This window comes from Trichosurus vulpecula, chromosome 8 (assembly GCF_011100635.1).
Source record: "Trichosurus vulpecula isolate mTriVul1 chromosome 8, mTriVul1.pri, whole genome shotgun sequence".
Classification (NCBI taxonomy): domain Eukaryota; kingdom Metazoa; phylum Chordata; class Mammalia; order Diprotodontia; family Phalangeridae; genus Trichosurus; species Trichosurus vulpecula.
The window spans coordinates 219,394,278-219,412,481 of record NC_050580.1 but is presented as its reverse complement, the minus strand read 5'-3'; the positions used below and the strand labels follow the sequence as shown (position 1 = coordinate 219,412,481).

The window sequence follows — 18,204 nt, the reverse complement described above, 5'->3', positions numbered from 1 at the left end:
CTTTTATACTTATTTGTTTTGCAGTTAACCTCATATGATGTGTAAGCAATCCTTTTGATGTTTCAGTGTGTTTTCCTTAAGTTTGTTTTTTCTTGTAATTAGTTTCACTTATATCTAATTTTTCCAGAAAAACTTCTATCTTGCTTGTCAATATATTCTGCAAGTTTTCAGTCTGTCCAACTCTTTGTGACCCCATTTGGGGTTTCCCAGGCAAAGATACTGGAGTGGTTTGCCATTTCCTTGTCCAACTCATTTTACAGATGAGAAAGCTGAGGCAAAGAGGATTAAGTGACTTGCCCAGAATCACATCACTAGTAAGTGTCTTAGGAAGATTAGTCTTTATGCCTCCAGGCCTGGCACTCTATCCACTGCATCATCTAATAGTCCCTTCTACAAGTTGCAATGTAATTAGGGTGGGACTTTTTTGTTTTCCCTTTTAGAATGCTAAGGTAATCAAGTACCTTTGATGAGTCTTGCCTTTCAAATGTAATGGCAAGCAAAGTGTTGTCTTTTGTTTCCTTGATTGAATCAAGAGTCTTTGACCTGCTTAAGAAACAAGAAAGCCTAGTTCACATAGGTTTGAGTCTCATGGTTGTGATGCCCTCTGACCCTGAGAAGGGTATATAAGATCTGAGGTTGGCCTTTTGTTTTGGGGCTCTCACTTACTGGAAGAGTGTCATGTGTTTTGACCAGCTGAGACTCTGGGTAGCCGTTGTCAAGAGCCCCCCAGCTTTGAAAACCCAGATGTTGGTGCTTCTCTTTTTGTTAACTCTATATATGATATCTTGATCAGACAAAGCCTGTCTGTTGATCTGTTTGTAGTTTCTGTTTGTATTTGCTCTGAAGTTCAGGGTGCTGACTTTTTCCCCTGAACTAAGTGAATGATATATGTATGTTTAATTAAACTGAGATTGTTAACCCCTTAAAGTTGTTTTCCTTAGAAAAGCAGATCAAAGAGCCTGTGCTAGCAGTCCTCCTGCATGTTCTTGTTGTTGGTCTTGTTATTGGTCTTTAACCTCCACAGCAGTTGCTAGCAACATTGTTGTCACACAAGTAGACTTAAAATATTTCAAATTATTGTGTCATTTGCAGTGTTATTTGCAGCTAAAGTTTTTCTATAAAGCAAACATAGTGGTCTTTTGTCTTCATCAAAACAGTAATTTTGAATCCTAATGACATATAGAGTGGAGCACATCTTCTGGATTTACGTTTTTCTTTTGCTTTGTACTTTTGCATTTCCACTACTAAAACTTTCTCTATTGTCTTTACTTATATTAGTTTCAGCTCCTCCAGGAGATTTTTCTCTTCAAACTGGTTATGTATTTATCTGTTGCAGAGATTATACCTCATGAATCATGTGTGGAAATGAGTTTTTAGGGTCCATTCCGTGGAGGATGTGCCAGAGCTTTCTTGGAAAGTTCTGGGGACTTCATGAACACACAGGCCTCAATGCTAATAGAGTTTCATGCTTTGAGATGATGAAAGGAGTCACGGACTCAGTGGACTTTTAAAAAGGAGTAAATGTAGTCTCCTCTTCCCATCTGTAAATCATGTCAGTCCTATTCAAGCTTTCCTTAGAAGGATGGTGGAGTGGGGTGGTACACTTCCCCTACTTTGGCCTTATGGTATCTGTGAGAACCTGGCAGCTCAAGTTCATGTCCTACCTGAATTATCCTGGGACTGGATCTCAGAGCCTTTGATGCTTATTCTGAGTTATGTTTCTTTCCTGAGTATATGTGACCAAAACCAATCCTAAGATCACCACATTCAATCTTGGAGACTGCTTTGTGATTTTGAGAAGTCTAGGGATCCTGGATCCTCAATCCAACCCTACCTGATTTGCCAAGAAGATAAGGGAAGGAATTTTTCAGTCTAAGGGTCAATGTGAAATGAAAATGCCTATTCAGCAGTGCTACAAACTGTTCCATGTTCTGATGCTTCAGTTTCAACCTTCTGAAAGATTATAATAGTAGTTATAGATTAGAGTTTCATGTTTCAAGTCTTCATAAACACATGTTGTGAGTCTTTGTGTGTTTTACAAGCATTTTTTCATGTAGAGGAAGGAAATAGCTGTCCTATATCTGATTTATATTCATATTTAATTCCTTTCTACTTCCACCTGTAAGTTTCCTAAGACCCTGAACATGAGCCCAAATCAAAGCTTTAAGTAATTTTCCCTGCAGTACTGGGGAGTTATTAAAAAAGTAAGGCAACAAAGTCTGATTCCTTCTTTTAGGTGGTCGGGCTCCCCAAGACTGAATCTAGTCATCAATTTGTGGATCTAGATCTGCGATGGATCCTTTGTGAAGAAGAGAAGGCCCTAGCTCCCTTGAACCTAGCAGTGTGTTCGGAATGTTAAATATCTGTCACAAGTATCAAAAGGATATTTCAATTTTTAAAAATTAGAGACAATAGAAATGATAATTAGACAAATTCAATTTTTGAAAATTATAAAAATTTTCTATGATGATAAGTAAACCATCATATCATTGAAAAAGTGATAATTTTGCTTCTTCTTTACCTATGCTTTTTCCTTCAATATTTTTCCCTCGTCTTATTGAGATACACAGCATTTCAAGTACTGTGTCAAATAGAAGTGGTGACAATGGACATCCTGGTTTCACCTCTGATTTTATTGGAAAGGATTCTCATTTATCTGTTATATATAAAATAGTTCTTGGTTTCAGACATACTATGTATCATTTTAAGGAAAAGTCTGTTTATTTCTATTTCAAAGTGCTTAGCATACTGCCTGGCATATAGTAGATGTTTAATAAATTTTTGTTCCCTCCCCCTGAAACAGAAATGTGCATTAGATTTTGTTTTATTACTGATTTTATTGTTAAAGCACTTCTACAACCAGCCCATCCCTTCCCTCTAACCCTACCTTTTCCCTCTCTCAGTGAAATCCAGCAGGATGCCCCAAATCAGTACCATGTAAAGAAATGTGAATTAAAGTGATTCTGAGATTCTACTTCAAATTTGTCAGATTGACAAAGATGGAAAATGACAAATGCTGTAGGGTCTATGGGAAAATAGGTCCCATGATATACTGTTGGTGGACCTGCGAATGGGTACAATCATTCTGGAAAGCATTTAGAATTATATGCAGAAGTTTCCAAACATGTGTGCCTTTTGAGCCAGCTATACCACTGGTAGACCTATCTTTATCCAAAAGAGAGAAAAGAAATAAGACAAGGTCCTATGTGTGGAACAATATTTACATCAGTGTTTTTGATGGCCCAAACCAGAAACTAAAGAAATGTCAATCAGTTGAAGGGTGGTTGAATAAGTTCTGGTATATCTCATGCAATAACAACAACATTGTAAATACAAACAATTTTGAAAGCTGTAAAAATTATGATCAATACAATGACCATTCATGATTCCAGAGGACCAGTGAGGAAATATTACCCACTTTCTGACAGAGAGGTGGTAGACTGAGAAACACATTTCTGTATGCAGACAATCGGAGAAAATGTTTTGCTTGACTATGCATATTTAGTGCAAGGAATTTGTTTTTCATTCTTTTTTTTTCCAATGAGTTTGGGGGTGGAAGGGAGAGAAAATAGATTTTTGGTAATAAAACAATTAAAAACAGAGAGTTGGGAGTAATGCTACAGATGTGAAATGTTGTTCTCGATGAGATCATTGTCATTAATTTTGCTAATTGTTTTACTTTTTTACATGACAATCCTTTTGGAGTTGAGGTAATCTGCAAATGTTTCTAATATAGAAATGAAACACATCAATAAAACTAATAAATAAAAGGATTATAGATATTTTGGGAAACTGCCTTATCATCTGGTACTTGCCAAAATGAATGATATTGGGAGACATAAGAGATATTATGGCACTTTTCTAAACAAGCACTGTTCAACTTTGGGTTTGTACACTTCACATTCAAGTACTTCAGGTCAAATGATAACAAAATTCATCTGTGTTATGAATCTATTCCCACTGACACAGGCCCCTACTGGGATTCCCAGCTTTATCAAATGCTAACTGAGTTTATTCCTTATTTTTGATTCTCTAATTTGTTCCATTGATCTGCTTTTCTAATTTTTTAAACCAGGATTAAATAATATTGACAAATGTTGCCTTATAATATAATTTAGCTAGTCCTTGTTTATTCTCACCTTTTATTTTCATTATTTTCCTTGAGATTCTAGACCCTTTTTTCTTTCCAAATGAATTTTTCCATTATTTCATATAACTCTAATAAAGTATCCAATTGGTCATTTGTTTGGGTATAGCCCCAAATCTGTATAATAATTTAGGTAGTATCATACGTTTTCCTCCCATTTGTGTGGTCCAACCATTATCAATGAACATTCAAATCATTCTTTAATTCTGAAAAGAGTATTTTATAATTTATTTATCTGTTTTGAGTAGGTTTTTATAGATTGATTCACAGGCATTTTATTTATTTTGAAGTTATTTCAAATGATATTTCTCTTTCTATTATTTTCTCCTGGATTTTCGTATTACTGTACAGAAGTACTGACGATTTTTGCATGGTTATTTTGTGTCCCTGCTACTTTATAGAACCTGTTACTTGTTATGAGAAGCACCATAACTGAAAGACAACTGGCCTTGGGCTAGGAAGATTGCCTCTCACATTCTGACTGTGTGACCCTGGACAAACCCCTTACTTCTCTTGGCTCCACATAGCTCTACACTATTAGATGTAATGTCCTTCCCTGGGAGTTCCTTATGCCAATAAAATCACATGGCCACTACCAGTATCTATTATCTCAATTATTTCCCTTATTATTCTCTAGGATTTTCAATGTAAACCATCATGTCATCTGAAAATAGGAATAATATTCTGTCCTTTGTCAATAAATTTACTTTTAATTTATCTCAGTTTCCTTATAGCTATTTCTAGGATTTTTAGAAATATGTCAAATAACAGTGGGGAGAGAGGCATCCTTGCTTTATTCCTATATTTATTTAGAGAGCTTCTAGTGCTTCCTCATTGTACATAATGCTACTTTGGGGTTTTAGAGTCATGTTTTTTTCATCATTTTATATCAGTCCCTCTACGTCTGTGCTTTGTAGTTTTTCAAGCATAAATGCATGATATGCTTGTTAAAAGTCGTTTTATTTTATTTTTAGAATCTAGTCATATTATGTGGTTTGAGGTGCTTTTGTTTTTAATGTGATTAAATATGTAAATTTTATTATAATATTGTACTATCCTTGCATCTCTGATATAAATATAACCCAGTTATAGTGAATGGGGCAGCTAGATGGCTGGATAGAATGCTAAGCCTGGAGTCAGGAAGACTCATCTGCCTGAGTTCAAATTGATCCTGAGATACTTACTAACTGTGTGACCCTGGGCAAGTCACTTAACCCTTTTCGCCTCAGTTTTCTCATCTGTAAAATGAGCCAGAGAAGTTTTCTTTGTCAAGAAAGCCCCAAATAGGGTCATGAAAAGTCAGATAAGACTGAACAATAACAGAATATAGTGAATAATTTTGGGGATATTTTTCTAAAGGTTTTTTGCTAGCAGAATTAGACTCTAGAAAGTTGCTGCATAGATTTATGGTAATTTTAGTTTAAGGGGGCAAAATGAGTAATTCTCATATGGAGGAAAATCTGTTTTGTCTCTTTGGACTATAGTTCCCATAAGTCTATGCAGTCATGCTCTGGAATCTGGCTAGAGTAGGATTTATTTTCAAATGTTGAATCAATATTTGTTAGTCATATTGGCTTATGGTTCTCTTTATTTTCTTTATCTCTACCTAGTTCAAATATGGACTATATTTGTCTCATAAAAGGAATTTGGTGGATTGTTTTCTTCCTAAACCTTTGAGAATAATCACGTAGCATAGATATTAATTGCTCTTTAGGCCTATGAAAGGGTTCAGACGGATGAGGACTTTTTTCCTTTGGCAGTTGCTTTCTGGCTTATTTAATTTCATTGTATGATCTCTATTTCATGTTCTGTTAATTTGAGTTTGTAAAAGTTAAAGTTTGTAAGTGCACATTCATTATTCCACTCCACTTAAAAGTAATTACCTTTAATAAGTAATAATACTTTATGATTGAATAATTCAATCAGAACTGAAAGTGAACTGGATCTGTACTCCTCACTGAGTCAATTAAAGCCATTATGTGAGAGATTTGGTCACACATTAAGGAATTTGTATAAAAAGAAGGAGCTATTTTAGCAATTACTAGAGTCTAGAAGCAGGGAGAAAAGAATGGCATTATACAGAGCTGGAAAGAAAGTACAGCCCAGGGATAGCAAGAGGTGAAAGAAAAGGTGGCACTGAGCTGTGGCAGGGAAGGGAGATATATTGAAGAGTGCCATTGGTCCTATAGGCAGACAAGAAGAGAAGACACAGACTGCAACTAGCAGTTCTACATATCTACTCAAGGACTGAGCAAAGGTTGGCTTCTTTCTCCAACTTCTTTTGGTGCCCATAGGCATCATAATATAATCTACTGCTACATTACCTAAACATTTCTGGAAAGCTGAATCTTGCTTTGACAACAAAAAGGCTAGATAGGTAAAAATGTAATTAAGTAAGAGAGTCTGCCTAAATATTATGAATTTTTCTAACTGGGGGTTAGAGATATTATTATTGTAGTCATATATTCTTGTCTAAAATAAACTTGGTAAAGGCTCACATAAGGGAACCACATGATATCATTATATTGTCCAGGCTTAAGATGAACTAATTATTGCAAAAGGGTGTTGCACATTTTTGTAAATAATGCTATTTCTTTTTAATCCACCATTTGGCTAGCATTTAATTGTATAGAACATGTTATGATGATTTGTTTTTATTTCTTTGTGATTTCATCTTTCATATTTCAGCAATTTTATTTTCCTCTATTTGGTTAGTTTTGTTTATACTTTCTATATTTTTTCTTGTGCATTTTACTTTTTTATAGATGCATCTGAGAAACTTTGGCATGCTTTCTCATTATTATTCTCTTTCAAGCAGTTAATAATTGATTTTATGTTTTATTCTTTGGTACACTAATTATTTAGTATGTCATTATTAAATCCCCATCTGGGTCTGTAAGGTCCATATCTCTTGCTTGTATTTTCTATATTAACTACCATTTTTCATTGAACTATGGTCAGTAAAGGATTTGTTTACTAGTTTTGCTCTTTACATTTATTTATAATTTTTCTATGACTTAGCGCATGATCAAGTTTTGTAAAAGTACCATGTGGTGCTCAGAATCTTAGGGACTTCTTTTATTCAAATAAAAGCTGTTTTGAGTGTGATTTATTATTCTATTTCCTCCTTTTAATTGTTATCTACACTTTATACTACATATAGTTACTTCTAGTTGATTAATTTAATACTTTTGGTCATTTCCAGAAACAGCTTGACCTCAGGCCTTTAATTCAGAATGTAACTCTCTTAGTGACTTCATTATGATAGGAAAATAAGATTCAGCTCATATCATTTCCCTTTAGAAATGTGATCCTTCTTAAGTCCAAGGAAGGCCCGTATTGGCTTTTTGACAGTTTTCTTTTTCATTGAATAGAGATCATATTCTAATAGTGGCGCTTCGGATTCATAAGGTATCACAGTCTCTCACACAGTATGCTCCATAAGGGCAGAGATGTGTCTTATCTGCCCCAAGGTCTATTTAGGACAGTGTTCTGCCCAGGTGTTTAATAAATATTCAGTGAATTGAATGGTAACTAGCACCATATTGTGTGTTATAAGCAGAGGGGAATTCAAACTGGAAGAATGAAGTTCTCATAGGTTCTTAACAGCTGTTGCGGTTTAAAGTTTATTTTATCAATCTAAACAAAAACAGTAGAAGCGTCATAGTGCTAAACAGTGTATATGAATACACTGTGGGTCTGTGAATCAGGTCCATTTCTCATGTTCAAATCAGGCATGTTCATGAAGCATTTTTTAAGAATGATGTTTTGCAGTAGAGTATGTTAGAATAGATTATTATCAAATCCCAAACTCAGTATCTCCCATCAGTTTTTTTTTAATCAAGGAAACCTGATAAAACTCAGTTGTATTAATTTAAGAGACCTCAAACATTTTCTACATGGGAAGACTGAATTCCAAGCAGACTCTCCTAACCTTTATTTCTGACACACAAAGTATGACCTGTACTTTGTATTGATTGACACAATTTTCCTAGGTTTATCTTGCTTACTTTTTGTTTTTACTACCTACTTTGTTCCACTGAATCTCAGAGAGAGGAAGGGAGGGAGAGGGGGGAGACAAAAAAGAGGAGAAGAGAAGGGGGAAGGAGAGAGAAAGAACACCCAGAACTAGAGACAGAGCGAGAGAAGGGGGAGGGAGAGATGGAGAGACAAGAGACAGATATAAAGAGACAGAAATAGAGAGTGAGTGAGAGGGAGATGGAGATAGGGAATGGGAAAGGAAGAAGGACAACCAATGGGAGAAGAAGAAAGGGAGAGGGAGAAAAATTTTGATTGAAATAATATTAGTAATTAAATGTTATTTATTGGAAGCTCCATTATATATAGTTGTTCTATAGTGGGATTTAAGAGAGATTTCTTAGACCGAGGAGCAACGCCAGTAGGGCTGTGTAGAACTAAAGTGCTTGTTTGCAGAGGACCTGTCCTTTCAAGATTGAATTGGTCATAGCATTCAGCTTTCTGCCAAGCTAAAAGCTGGAACACTGGACAGTTCGTGAACTCCAGACACAGTTTTTAACCTTGGGAACTTGGCTTTTCTTTTTTAGCATTCTCTGTAAAGTGCCACTCCAGTAGCAAATACTTTATTTGTATGCCTTCCTATCTGCGCTTTTTTTTGCTGTATTCCCACATGAAAGGAATTACTCTTCACCATAACCACAAATACAATGTGGTTTGGCCTCCTGAGTCCATTTCCCTCTGAAATTGTCCTCACAAGAGGTCGGGTATCCAGTGTGGCAGAAATTGTCAATACGATTCCTACTGCTGCCCACTGCTGTACACCACTACATGAACCCAACAAAACCAATAACCACAGAAAGCAAGCCTCAGAGGCACTGTGTATTTCCCCTTCTGAAAATTATTGCTTTTTCCAAAATCACTATATTTTCAAGCAATCCATAGCCTTTCATTGAAGAGAGGTCTTCCCCTTCACCAAAAAAATCACATTTTTTAGGTGAAAGTGAAAAGCAGATGGTTCAAACCATCATCACACAAATGTTAGACAACCAAGTGACAAAAAACTGTAATAAGTAGCTTCAGATAAATCAGAAGTAAAATTCTAATAGAAATGTTCCTTAAATGATAATAATAGCCTGTATTTTTATAGTGTTTTGATGTTTGCAAAGCATTTTACAAATAATATCTACTTTAATTCTCACAGCATCCCTGGGGGGTAGGTGCTATTAATATCCTCATTTTACAGATGGAGAAACAGAGGCAGACAACAGTGACGTGATTACCCAGTCACACAGCTAGTATCTCTGAACGAGGATTTGAACTCACTTCTTTCTGACTCCATGTGTAGTGATCTATCCACTCTGCCACCTAAACTCCTTATACAAACACCAGTTATATTCACCTAACCAATGGATATTTTTTCCCTTCTTATAGACCTTAATTGCCATTTGTTCATGCTGCTTTGGTAGGTAAATTGAAGCTACTATTGAGTCTGCCATGATGTTCAGGCCACCATTCAATTGGAGGCAGAAGAGTTAGACAAACAAGGTTTTAGCACTGGGAAGCATTAGGTGAGAGGAATGACTATCAAGTACATCGGGCAGATACTTGATAGAAGGACATTGACAAGAATGGTACAAGTTAAGAAGGTGCAGATGGGTTTCAACTTGTGTTGGTGGAGAAAGTAACTGTACAGATTAGATCAAAGGTCAGATGAGGAACTGAAGTCCTCTCCCTATTCTCTTTCAATGTCTGATAATGTGACTGAATTTTATACTTTATTTTGTTTTGTTTTTGAGACTAGGTCTCTCTCCCCTCCAGGTGGCACAGTGGATAAAGTACCAGGCCTGGAATCAGGAACACTCATCTCCCTGAATTCAAATCCAGCCTCAGATACTTACTAGTTGTATGAGCCTGGGTAAGTCACTTAACCCTGTTTGCCTCAGTTTCCTTATCTGTAAAATGAGCTGGAGAAGGAAATGGCAAACCACTCAAGTATCTTTGTTAAGAAAACCCCAAATGGGGTCATGAAGAGTTGAACACAACTGAAAAGCAATTGAACAGCAACCCGCTCCCTCTCTTGCCCAGGCTGGAAGTGCATTGGGTCCTCATGAGCTATAACTTGCACTGTTTCCAACCAAACCAGTCTGCCCCTCTTTAGGCAGCCCGATGGCCCTCTGCTCCCTACAGCTCACCATTTTAAGGCTGGACTTAGTGTGGACACCTAGTTGGTTTCACCCTTACTGTTACTCAGAATTACTACACTCAAATTACCTGCCAAATTAAGTGTCTAAAATGTAATAATATAATCATAAACATAAATATAACATATATTATATATAATATATATAATATAATAAATATAAATATAATAATAATTTTAGACACTTAAGTGTCTAAAATATAATGGTTGTTATATTATGGAGAAAGTAAGCTTGAGTTCGACACGTTTCCAAATTAGATGACTTATGACAGAGAATCTCAGGTGCATGATGTTTAAGGAGAGAAGCCAATGTGGAAGGAAGTCAGCCTTTGAGGTAAAACCAATTTTGAAATGCAGATCAATAAATATAGCTATTTAAGTAAGTAGCATATGAACTTTGGTCAGTAAGAACTTAGGTTATTTGACAGAATCTAGCAAAAATTAAACTCAAAAGCAGAAGTGAAACCAGATGAGCTTTGTATCATGCCTGACATTAGTTGATTGATAATTCTTCAGTAGTGAAATATCTACTGAGAAATTCAAAGCTAGGGTGGTATGTGAAAAGAAATACGGCCTCGATAAAACTACAAAATGCTTTGAAGTTCATTATGGACATCTTACATTCCCCTTGGAAGTGCATAGAGAGTTGCAGTCAGAGATGTATAATGAGATCACACTTGGAGACCATATGGAAAACACTTTCCACATCATTCCATTTGTACTCAGAGTTTCATTCTCATCCCTATTCTGGTTTGAAACCCAATGGGGTCAGAAAATTATTTTGAATCGTGGCACTCAAATGAAAACTAGGAGGTTTTTTTTCTTTTAAATCTGTCTAAAGGCCCAGATTGTCTGGTGCTTTGGCAAATAGGTTTTGACTTTGAAATTAATTTGCTCTCGGTAGAAATCTGGTGGATTCTTAGGGCTGCCCTCCTCTTGCTTTCATCCACAGTGGAGTCACATTATTTGGTAGATTTTCCACTGTAGTACAGGTTCAAAGGAGTCACTGGGGCAGATGTATCACCAGTAATGGGTACAAAGAGGTAATATTGTCTTTTTTCTATTTTAAAGTAAAATCTAAAACAACTTAATTGTTGAAATTACTTTTTGTATCAACCATGGGATGAGCAGCTGCTGTGGGGGTATAAGACCAACAGCACCAGCACACAGGAGGGCTGCTAGCACAGACTCTTTGATCTGCTTTTCTAAGGAAAGTAACTTTACGGGATTTACAATCTTACTTTAATTAAGCATATATATATATATATGTATATGTATATATCATTCACTTAGTTCAGGGGAAAAAGTCAGCACCCTGAACTTTCAGAGAAAATACAAATAGAAATTACAAACAGGAATTACGAGCAGAGAGAATAACAGAAACCAACAGACAGGTTTCTTTCTCTCTGACCAAATCACAATACATAGTTGCCAGAGAGAGAATCATCATCTGGGTTTTCAGAGCTGGGGGGCGTGGGTGTGGGGCTCTTAATGGCTACCCAAAGTCTTGTCTTATCAAACCACGTGGCCACTCTTCCAAAGAGTGAAACCCCTAAAACAAAACGCCAACCTTGGAGTATATATATGTACTTCTCAAGGCCCTGGGGCTTAGCATCTAAGGGTGCTAAAAGGGTGTGGAGACTGAGGTCTGAGGCTTTCCTGTTTCTTAAGCAGGTATCAAAGACTCTTGATTCAAAGACTCCCAATTGAAACAAAGGTAAGACTCATCAAAGGCACTTGATTGCCTTAGTGCTGTGAAGCACTCCTAAAGAAAAAAACAAAGACAAAAAGGTGCTTGCCACCACACTTTTGTACCATCTTTCCAACTTCATCATGACTTTATGAGACATTAGAATCATAAATTTATACATATGAACCGGTTGATGGGTGAAACCTTGTAAAGATAGGTAGTGAGAAAGGACACTAGGCAGGTCCCATAAGATTTCTCTTGCCTTTTTTTAAAGCCTAAGTGTTGATATCTATATGGTATTTCTAGTTATGTAGGTAGAACTTTTATTTATTGTCCAATTAAAATTCTGATTCATTCTATGAAGACAGAACAAATTTGTTGGCAATCAAATTATTTCATAGTATACATGAACTTGTTTATATCTCCTCTGGGAAATATTAAAGGAATTATATTTTTCTCTTAGACTCTGGGTGACATAACATGCAATCCTTTTTCAATTCAATAAATGTTTATAAGGTGCTGGAGATATCCATAAAACTAGGGGCCCTATGGGGCCCTATGCCTAGCATCTAGCCCACTCTGTCAACATCTCAATTTAGCTGAGGGCTAATAGGATTTAGAAGGGTGGCTCCTATTTAGTGATTTCTTTATCACTGAACTAGAAGTTTTCAATGACCTAGAATATACTGAACATTTGAACTGAAAATTATTTTGTCAAAGAGAACCAACAAGTTGATCACAACCAGCAAGGGAAGATTGCTTCTAAATAATTGAAAGGGCTAACATTATCTTGTGATGAGGCATAAAATTTGTTATGACTGGATAAAGATGCATGTTCAATCAGATAGTGGATGGGAACGAGGATTGAGAGGAAAGAAGAATCTTTCTGGGTGATAGTGACTATCATTCTGTGGGGGATCTGGAAGCTTCCATTAAGTCTAACTAGATAAGGTGGGGGGGATGTGGGGGGGATTTACTTTGGAAATTTGTTTTACCTTGTATTGTGTAGTGTGTGGGTAATTAATAAATTCTAGTCATATTATTTTGGGTTTATACAATTGATTATATATTTTGGCCTGCCAGCTTCTTCTAATCACCCCCACCTTATAATCAAAGAACTAATTCATGTTTGGCTCAATTATAAAAACAGAAACCCTATACTATGATAGTTTCCTTAGGAAATAAGCATACTCTCCAGAGAAAGGGGTAGTTCTGGCCTCAAAATGAGAAGAGGCATTGGGAGGTTATCTTGCGGCTAACAGATAGTTCCATAACTAGAACATCCTTCAAAATTTAATTTTTAAAGAACATCTGAGTTGGAGATTCCATAGACTTCCCTATTTCCCTATTCGCCCATTTCCAGGTCTAATGATCATCACTAGTAAAACCTTTCTAATAACTAACTGACAGCCTAACTGTTCCACCTTATGCCCATTTCCTTCTGTATTTTTCATTTCATAATCATATATGCTTTTCCAGTTCACAGTCTAAAAGAAGACATATAGGTGGTGGTGGGAGAAACATCTTCATTGCGGCATACAGGGGATGATGACATTTTAATGACAATATTCATGGAATTATTTTCTCATCCTTAAGGCAATGGCTCCAAATCCTTTTGGGGGATACTCTATCGTTTTCCGATTTTGCAATATCTCTTTCCATACTTCCGAAGTGTTGTATGGGGTTTTGTTCTACAATTTAAAGTGAAGTTAATGTTGTGCAAGAGTAGCTGAGTTTCAAAGATGAAATCAGTCCCTGCTGCCATGAAATTTACAGCCTAGGACTAGCAATCAGTGTCCAATGGACTTTCTGTAGTATGAGGCTGTATTTACACCTGCACACTGCATTTCCTTTCCAGTTATCTTCATAGATCAAAGATGCAGACTGGGAAGGAACCTTTGGGCTATCTAGTCTAAGCTCTCATTTTATAGATGGAGTCACCAACTTCTAGGGAAGTTAAACAGCTTGCCCAAGGTGGCACAGATAGCGAGAGGTGGGATTTGAAGTATTAATGTATATACTATATAAATATGTATATACTATATAAATCACTTTTCACATAGCTTCTCATTCTATCTTCCTACCTGTTATTATTATCCCCCATACAGATGTGGAAACTGTGGCAGATAGAGGTGGATTTGCCCAGAGACACATAGCTACTAAGTGTCTGAGACTGGATTTGAACTCGGGCCTCCCTAGCTCCAGATACAGAGCTTAGATTCATTATAGATTCTATAGATACGCCATAGGATCATTATATCCTAATAACATGTAACCTCATGTTTCTTTGGCCATTTCTACTTCTCAAAAATATCTCTCTTTCTCTCCCTTTTTTGTCTCACAGTCCCAGTTTATTTTGAAATATGGCTGAGATAGTAATTTGGAATTTAGATATGACTTTTTGAAATGACTGGAGCCTCTTTCCTCAGTGTCTGGATTCTTCCTTTATTTTGTAGCTTTCTGAAAGAAATACTTATCATTTTGGGATCTTCTTTGCAGCAAAAAGGAAGTTTGCCTCAGCTTAGCGGGTCTGGACTGTGAGTAACTTTCTGTAGACACCTGGCAGGGTTTAGGCACATAAAATTACTTATACTGTCAAGGTGATGACATACCCACTCTTTTCTGTATGCCATTCTTGTTAAAATATTCTTGGGGGTTCATACATTGTAATTATATTTTCAGAAAGGGCTTAGAGGAATCATGAACAAAATTTGTTTTTAAGCTTTTGCAAATATAGCAAAGATTCTATTGGGAAGTGACCAGCTCTTTTCACAGTGGCTTTGGGGAGATGGGATTGGGGAGGAATGTGTTGTTTTTATCTTCTTCATAATACAGACCATAAATCACATAAATGGAGGTGGAGGAGGTGACTTAGTTGATTGTTTATTTCTAGAAAAGAGGCTACTTCCTATGGAAAGAAGGCTTCAGTTGGTCATGGAGCAAACCAAACAATTACTCAGGTTTCCTGTTGGCTATTTCCCTTTTGCTAAACCTGACCCAAAGCCAAGGTACACATAGATAAATTTTTCCTATCGCAAAATCCCAAATCTCTGAAAAGATGTTATCATGAGAATATTGTGCAGAAATAGTATCCTAAGGTTTTTGCTAAGTAGCTTTTGAAGGGTCTAATAAGATCTAAGGTTTCTTGAAGTTCTCAAATCCTAGATCCTATGATCTGCTACAGAATACAAAATCATGAGGAAAAGTAAGCATCTGAATGTAAAAGTTTAAATAACATTGTAGTCATTTCTAATTCAATGGACTGTTCATATCCTCACTTCAGAACATCCTAGAAAGCATAAATCAGTTAAAAGAATGACATTTTTGACTCAAGTACTTCCAGAATATAGATTCAGAAATGGAAAGACCTTTAGATTAGAGATTGGAGGTCTAGAGAAATTGAACACCTTGCCAAGGGCACACAGGAAGTAAGTGGCAGAGCCAAAATCTGAACCTAGGACTTTTGGTTCTAAACAATGCTTTGTAATTCTTTTATGCCCTACACAGTGTCACATGCTTAACAGATCTTCCATTAATTTTGAATTGATCTGCTCTGCTTTTCCCATTGGACATTCTAGGCTTTTATCATAGGACCATAGATTTAAATTTAGAAGAGACTTTGAGAACACAGTACAATTGCTCAGAAGGAGAAATTAGGTTCCAGAGTTAAGTTACTTGCCCAAACCACTTTGGTGATAAACGGCAGGGGGCAAGATTTGAACCCAAGTCCTCTGACTTGAAAAGCAGTGCTCTTTCTAATATGCCATGTATTAATAAAAAAAAATAAAATAATGAAATTATTTCTTTTGCTTCAAGATATATTGTAGCTAGATGATAACTATAAAAACCTTTTTCTTCTTATTATACACAAATTCACATGACAAAATAAAAGTTTTGGGTTGCTGATGGCCGTGATAAAAACGTGAGTCCATTCAGTGATAGTATTCATAAATTTTTGCTTAACTTCCATGGACAAACATTTGAATGATTTTGAATAATATCATTTATATTGTGGTTTAAAGTTTGCAAAGTGCTTTATACACACACACACACACACACACACACACATACATACACACACACACATATCACTTGAAAAAAGTTGCAGGGTGAATGTTTTTATGCAAAACCTATGAATAAAAGTTTTTTTTTGGGGGGGGTGTGAAATGCTGCCAAAATAATGTTGGCTTTTTAAAGGATGCCATTTAAAAACAAACCACCCTTCAAACTTATGGCTATAGCCTAAGAAACCAAATGGAAATTTAGGTTAATTTTTCCAACACTATATAGTTGCTTAAAATAATAATAAAAATAAACATGTGGCATAAATCGATTTGCCAATTCCCCTTAGTTTAGCAGACTAAAGGATCTGGCTTACTTCCTTTCCTGAATCTCCTAACAATCCAAGAAGTAAGACTGGTCTCTTTGAACTTTACTTTGATAATTTGTCTGTCTCTCCTTTCTCCTCTTCATTAATCCTTTTGTCATCAGTTAGTTATTAGACAACTACAGAATAGTGGCTGAAATACACTTGTTTGAATAAGGAACAGCCCCCCGCCCCCGTCCCTTTTCGATTATTTGAGGACAGTGATGGTCATTGTACAATTTCCGCATGTCACAAAAAATCGTCTTTACCTGCATAGTGGTCAAACACGGTAGGCACGTACTCCTCTGGGAAGGCGTCATTAGCGTAACTCATCAGTAAGCAGGTTTTCCCCACCGCACCATCTCCGACCACCACACACTTTAGGGGTTTCTTCACGTCCTCCTCGCTGGGGCAGCCACTTTGCCCTCGTTCCTCTTTGCAGTTCATTCTTACTGGGGCTATTCCTGATTCTCCAAGTTCTTCTAAGAGCGCATGAAGAAAAACCCGAGTGAGCGCCCAGGTTGTGTTTACCCTCACTTAGCTGGGTACTCTTGGCTCAGACTTAACATTTTCCAGGTTGCTGCTGTTTGCCCTCTCACTTTACCATGCTGGTAAAGAAAGGGAATGTCCACTTTGAAAGAAAAATAAAATAGCTTGTCTTTCCCCTGTCGTTTGAATCAAGACACCCTCATTTTCTTAGAGATCTGGGTGTTTACTGTGATCTTGAAAGATAACAGCCTGAAGCTTTCGCTCTTTCCTCCCTTTCTCCAACTTGGCTGGAGACACCAGGGATTTCTTCTAAATCCTTCCCATTTTCCATTTCACATCTAACATGGAGGAAAGCCGGGATTTTTTTCAAATGGAGTTTTTCCTTTCTTTCTCCAGCTTGCTAAGTGTCAGGAAATCATGGGTTTCCTGCTGCATTCCATATTAGGATGAGTGGGCTGGTGAAGGGCTCCAAACAATGAGCAGTCTGTGTGTGTTTGTACTTCAGAGGACTGTGCCAGGACAGAGTCAACACTAGAGGTCCCACTGCGGCCAGAAGTTGAGACACTTCCTCTTTCTTCCACGGCTGGAAGGGGGCTGCTCACTCTGCTGGCTGAAAAGAAACTGATGAGAACAGGCGGGGTGGGGGAGTGCCATCTATGCGGAAAACAAGGGAATCAGCTTAATTAAGCGTAAGACAACACCATCAAGTATGAGATAACAGATGACATCACCCCAGTACTGACTTATCCTGAAAAGCTTGGCAAGTTAAAAAGGGGCAGTTCTTTAGGCACTCAACTCAGAAACCTTAAACTTTTCCTCTCTCTCACCATAAAGAAGAAAACTCTCCCGGATTATAGTTGTTTTGAAGGAAAACTTCATTTTCCCCTCAAGCATCATAGCTGTAGTGTGTGTGTGTGTGTGTGTGTGTGTGTGTGTGTGTGTACACCAGCTTTATAAATTGCATTTGCACTAGAAATTAAAACTTCTTCCAGATAATAAAGTTTTATAATCATCACACATGAGAAATAGATCATTCAGCTGAACTCATCTGAAAAGTAGTTGGTATTTCCTTCTCCTTATTAGTGGATAATGAACATGTGTGTCACACTCATTTAACACATTTGGAGATCGGGTTTTGGATTGTTTCAAATTTCAAATGTTAAGGTTTTGCTTTGGCACATTGATTCTGGATTAAGTTAGATACAATAAACATTTATTTAGTGCCAGGAGCTGTGCTAAATGTTAGGGAATACAGAAATGAAAAGAAAACATTTCCTGCCCTCAAGGAGATTATATTCCTTTGAGAAAACACATATTGATAGTCAAATACAAAG

The 18,204-nt window shown here is 36.7% G+C and overlaps 1 protein-coding gene across 1 annotated transcript in view; it reads right to left on the bottom strand.

Annotated features, from left to right (window-relative positions):
* Positions 1 to 17,200, bottom strand: part of RHOJ (ras homolog family member J) — a 139,629-nt gene extending 122,429 nt beyond the window's left edge. The window contains exon 1 of the mRNA XM_036769561.1: positions 16,651 to 17,200. Within this exon, the coding sequence (XP_036625456.1) occupies positions 16,651 to 16,828 (178 nt within the window). The 5' untranslated portion in view covers positions 16,829 to 17,200. The remainder of the gene's footprint in view (positions 1 to 16,650) is intronic.
* Between the last annotated feature and the right edge of the window lie 1,004 nt (positions 17,201 to 18,204).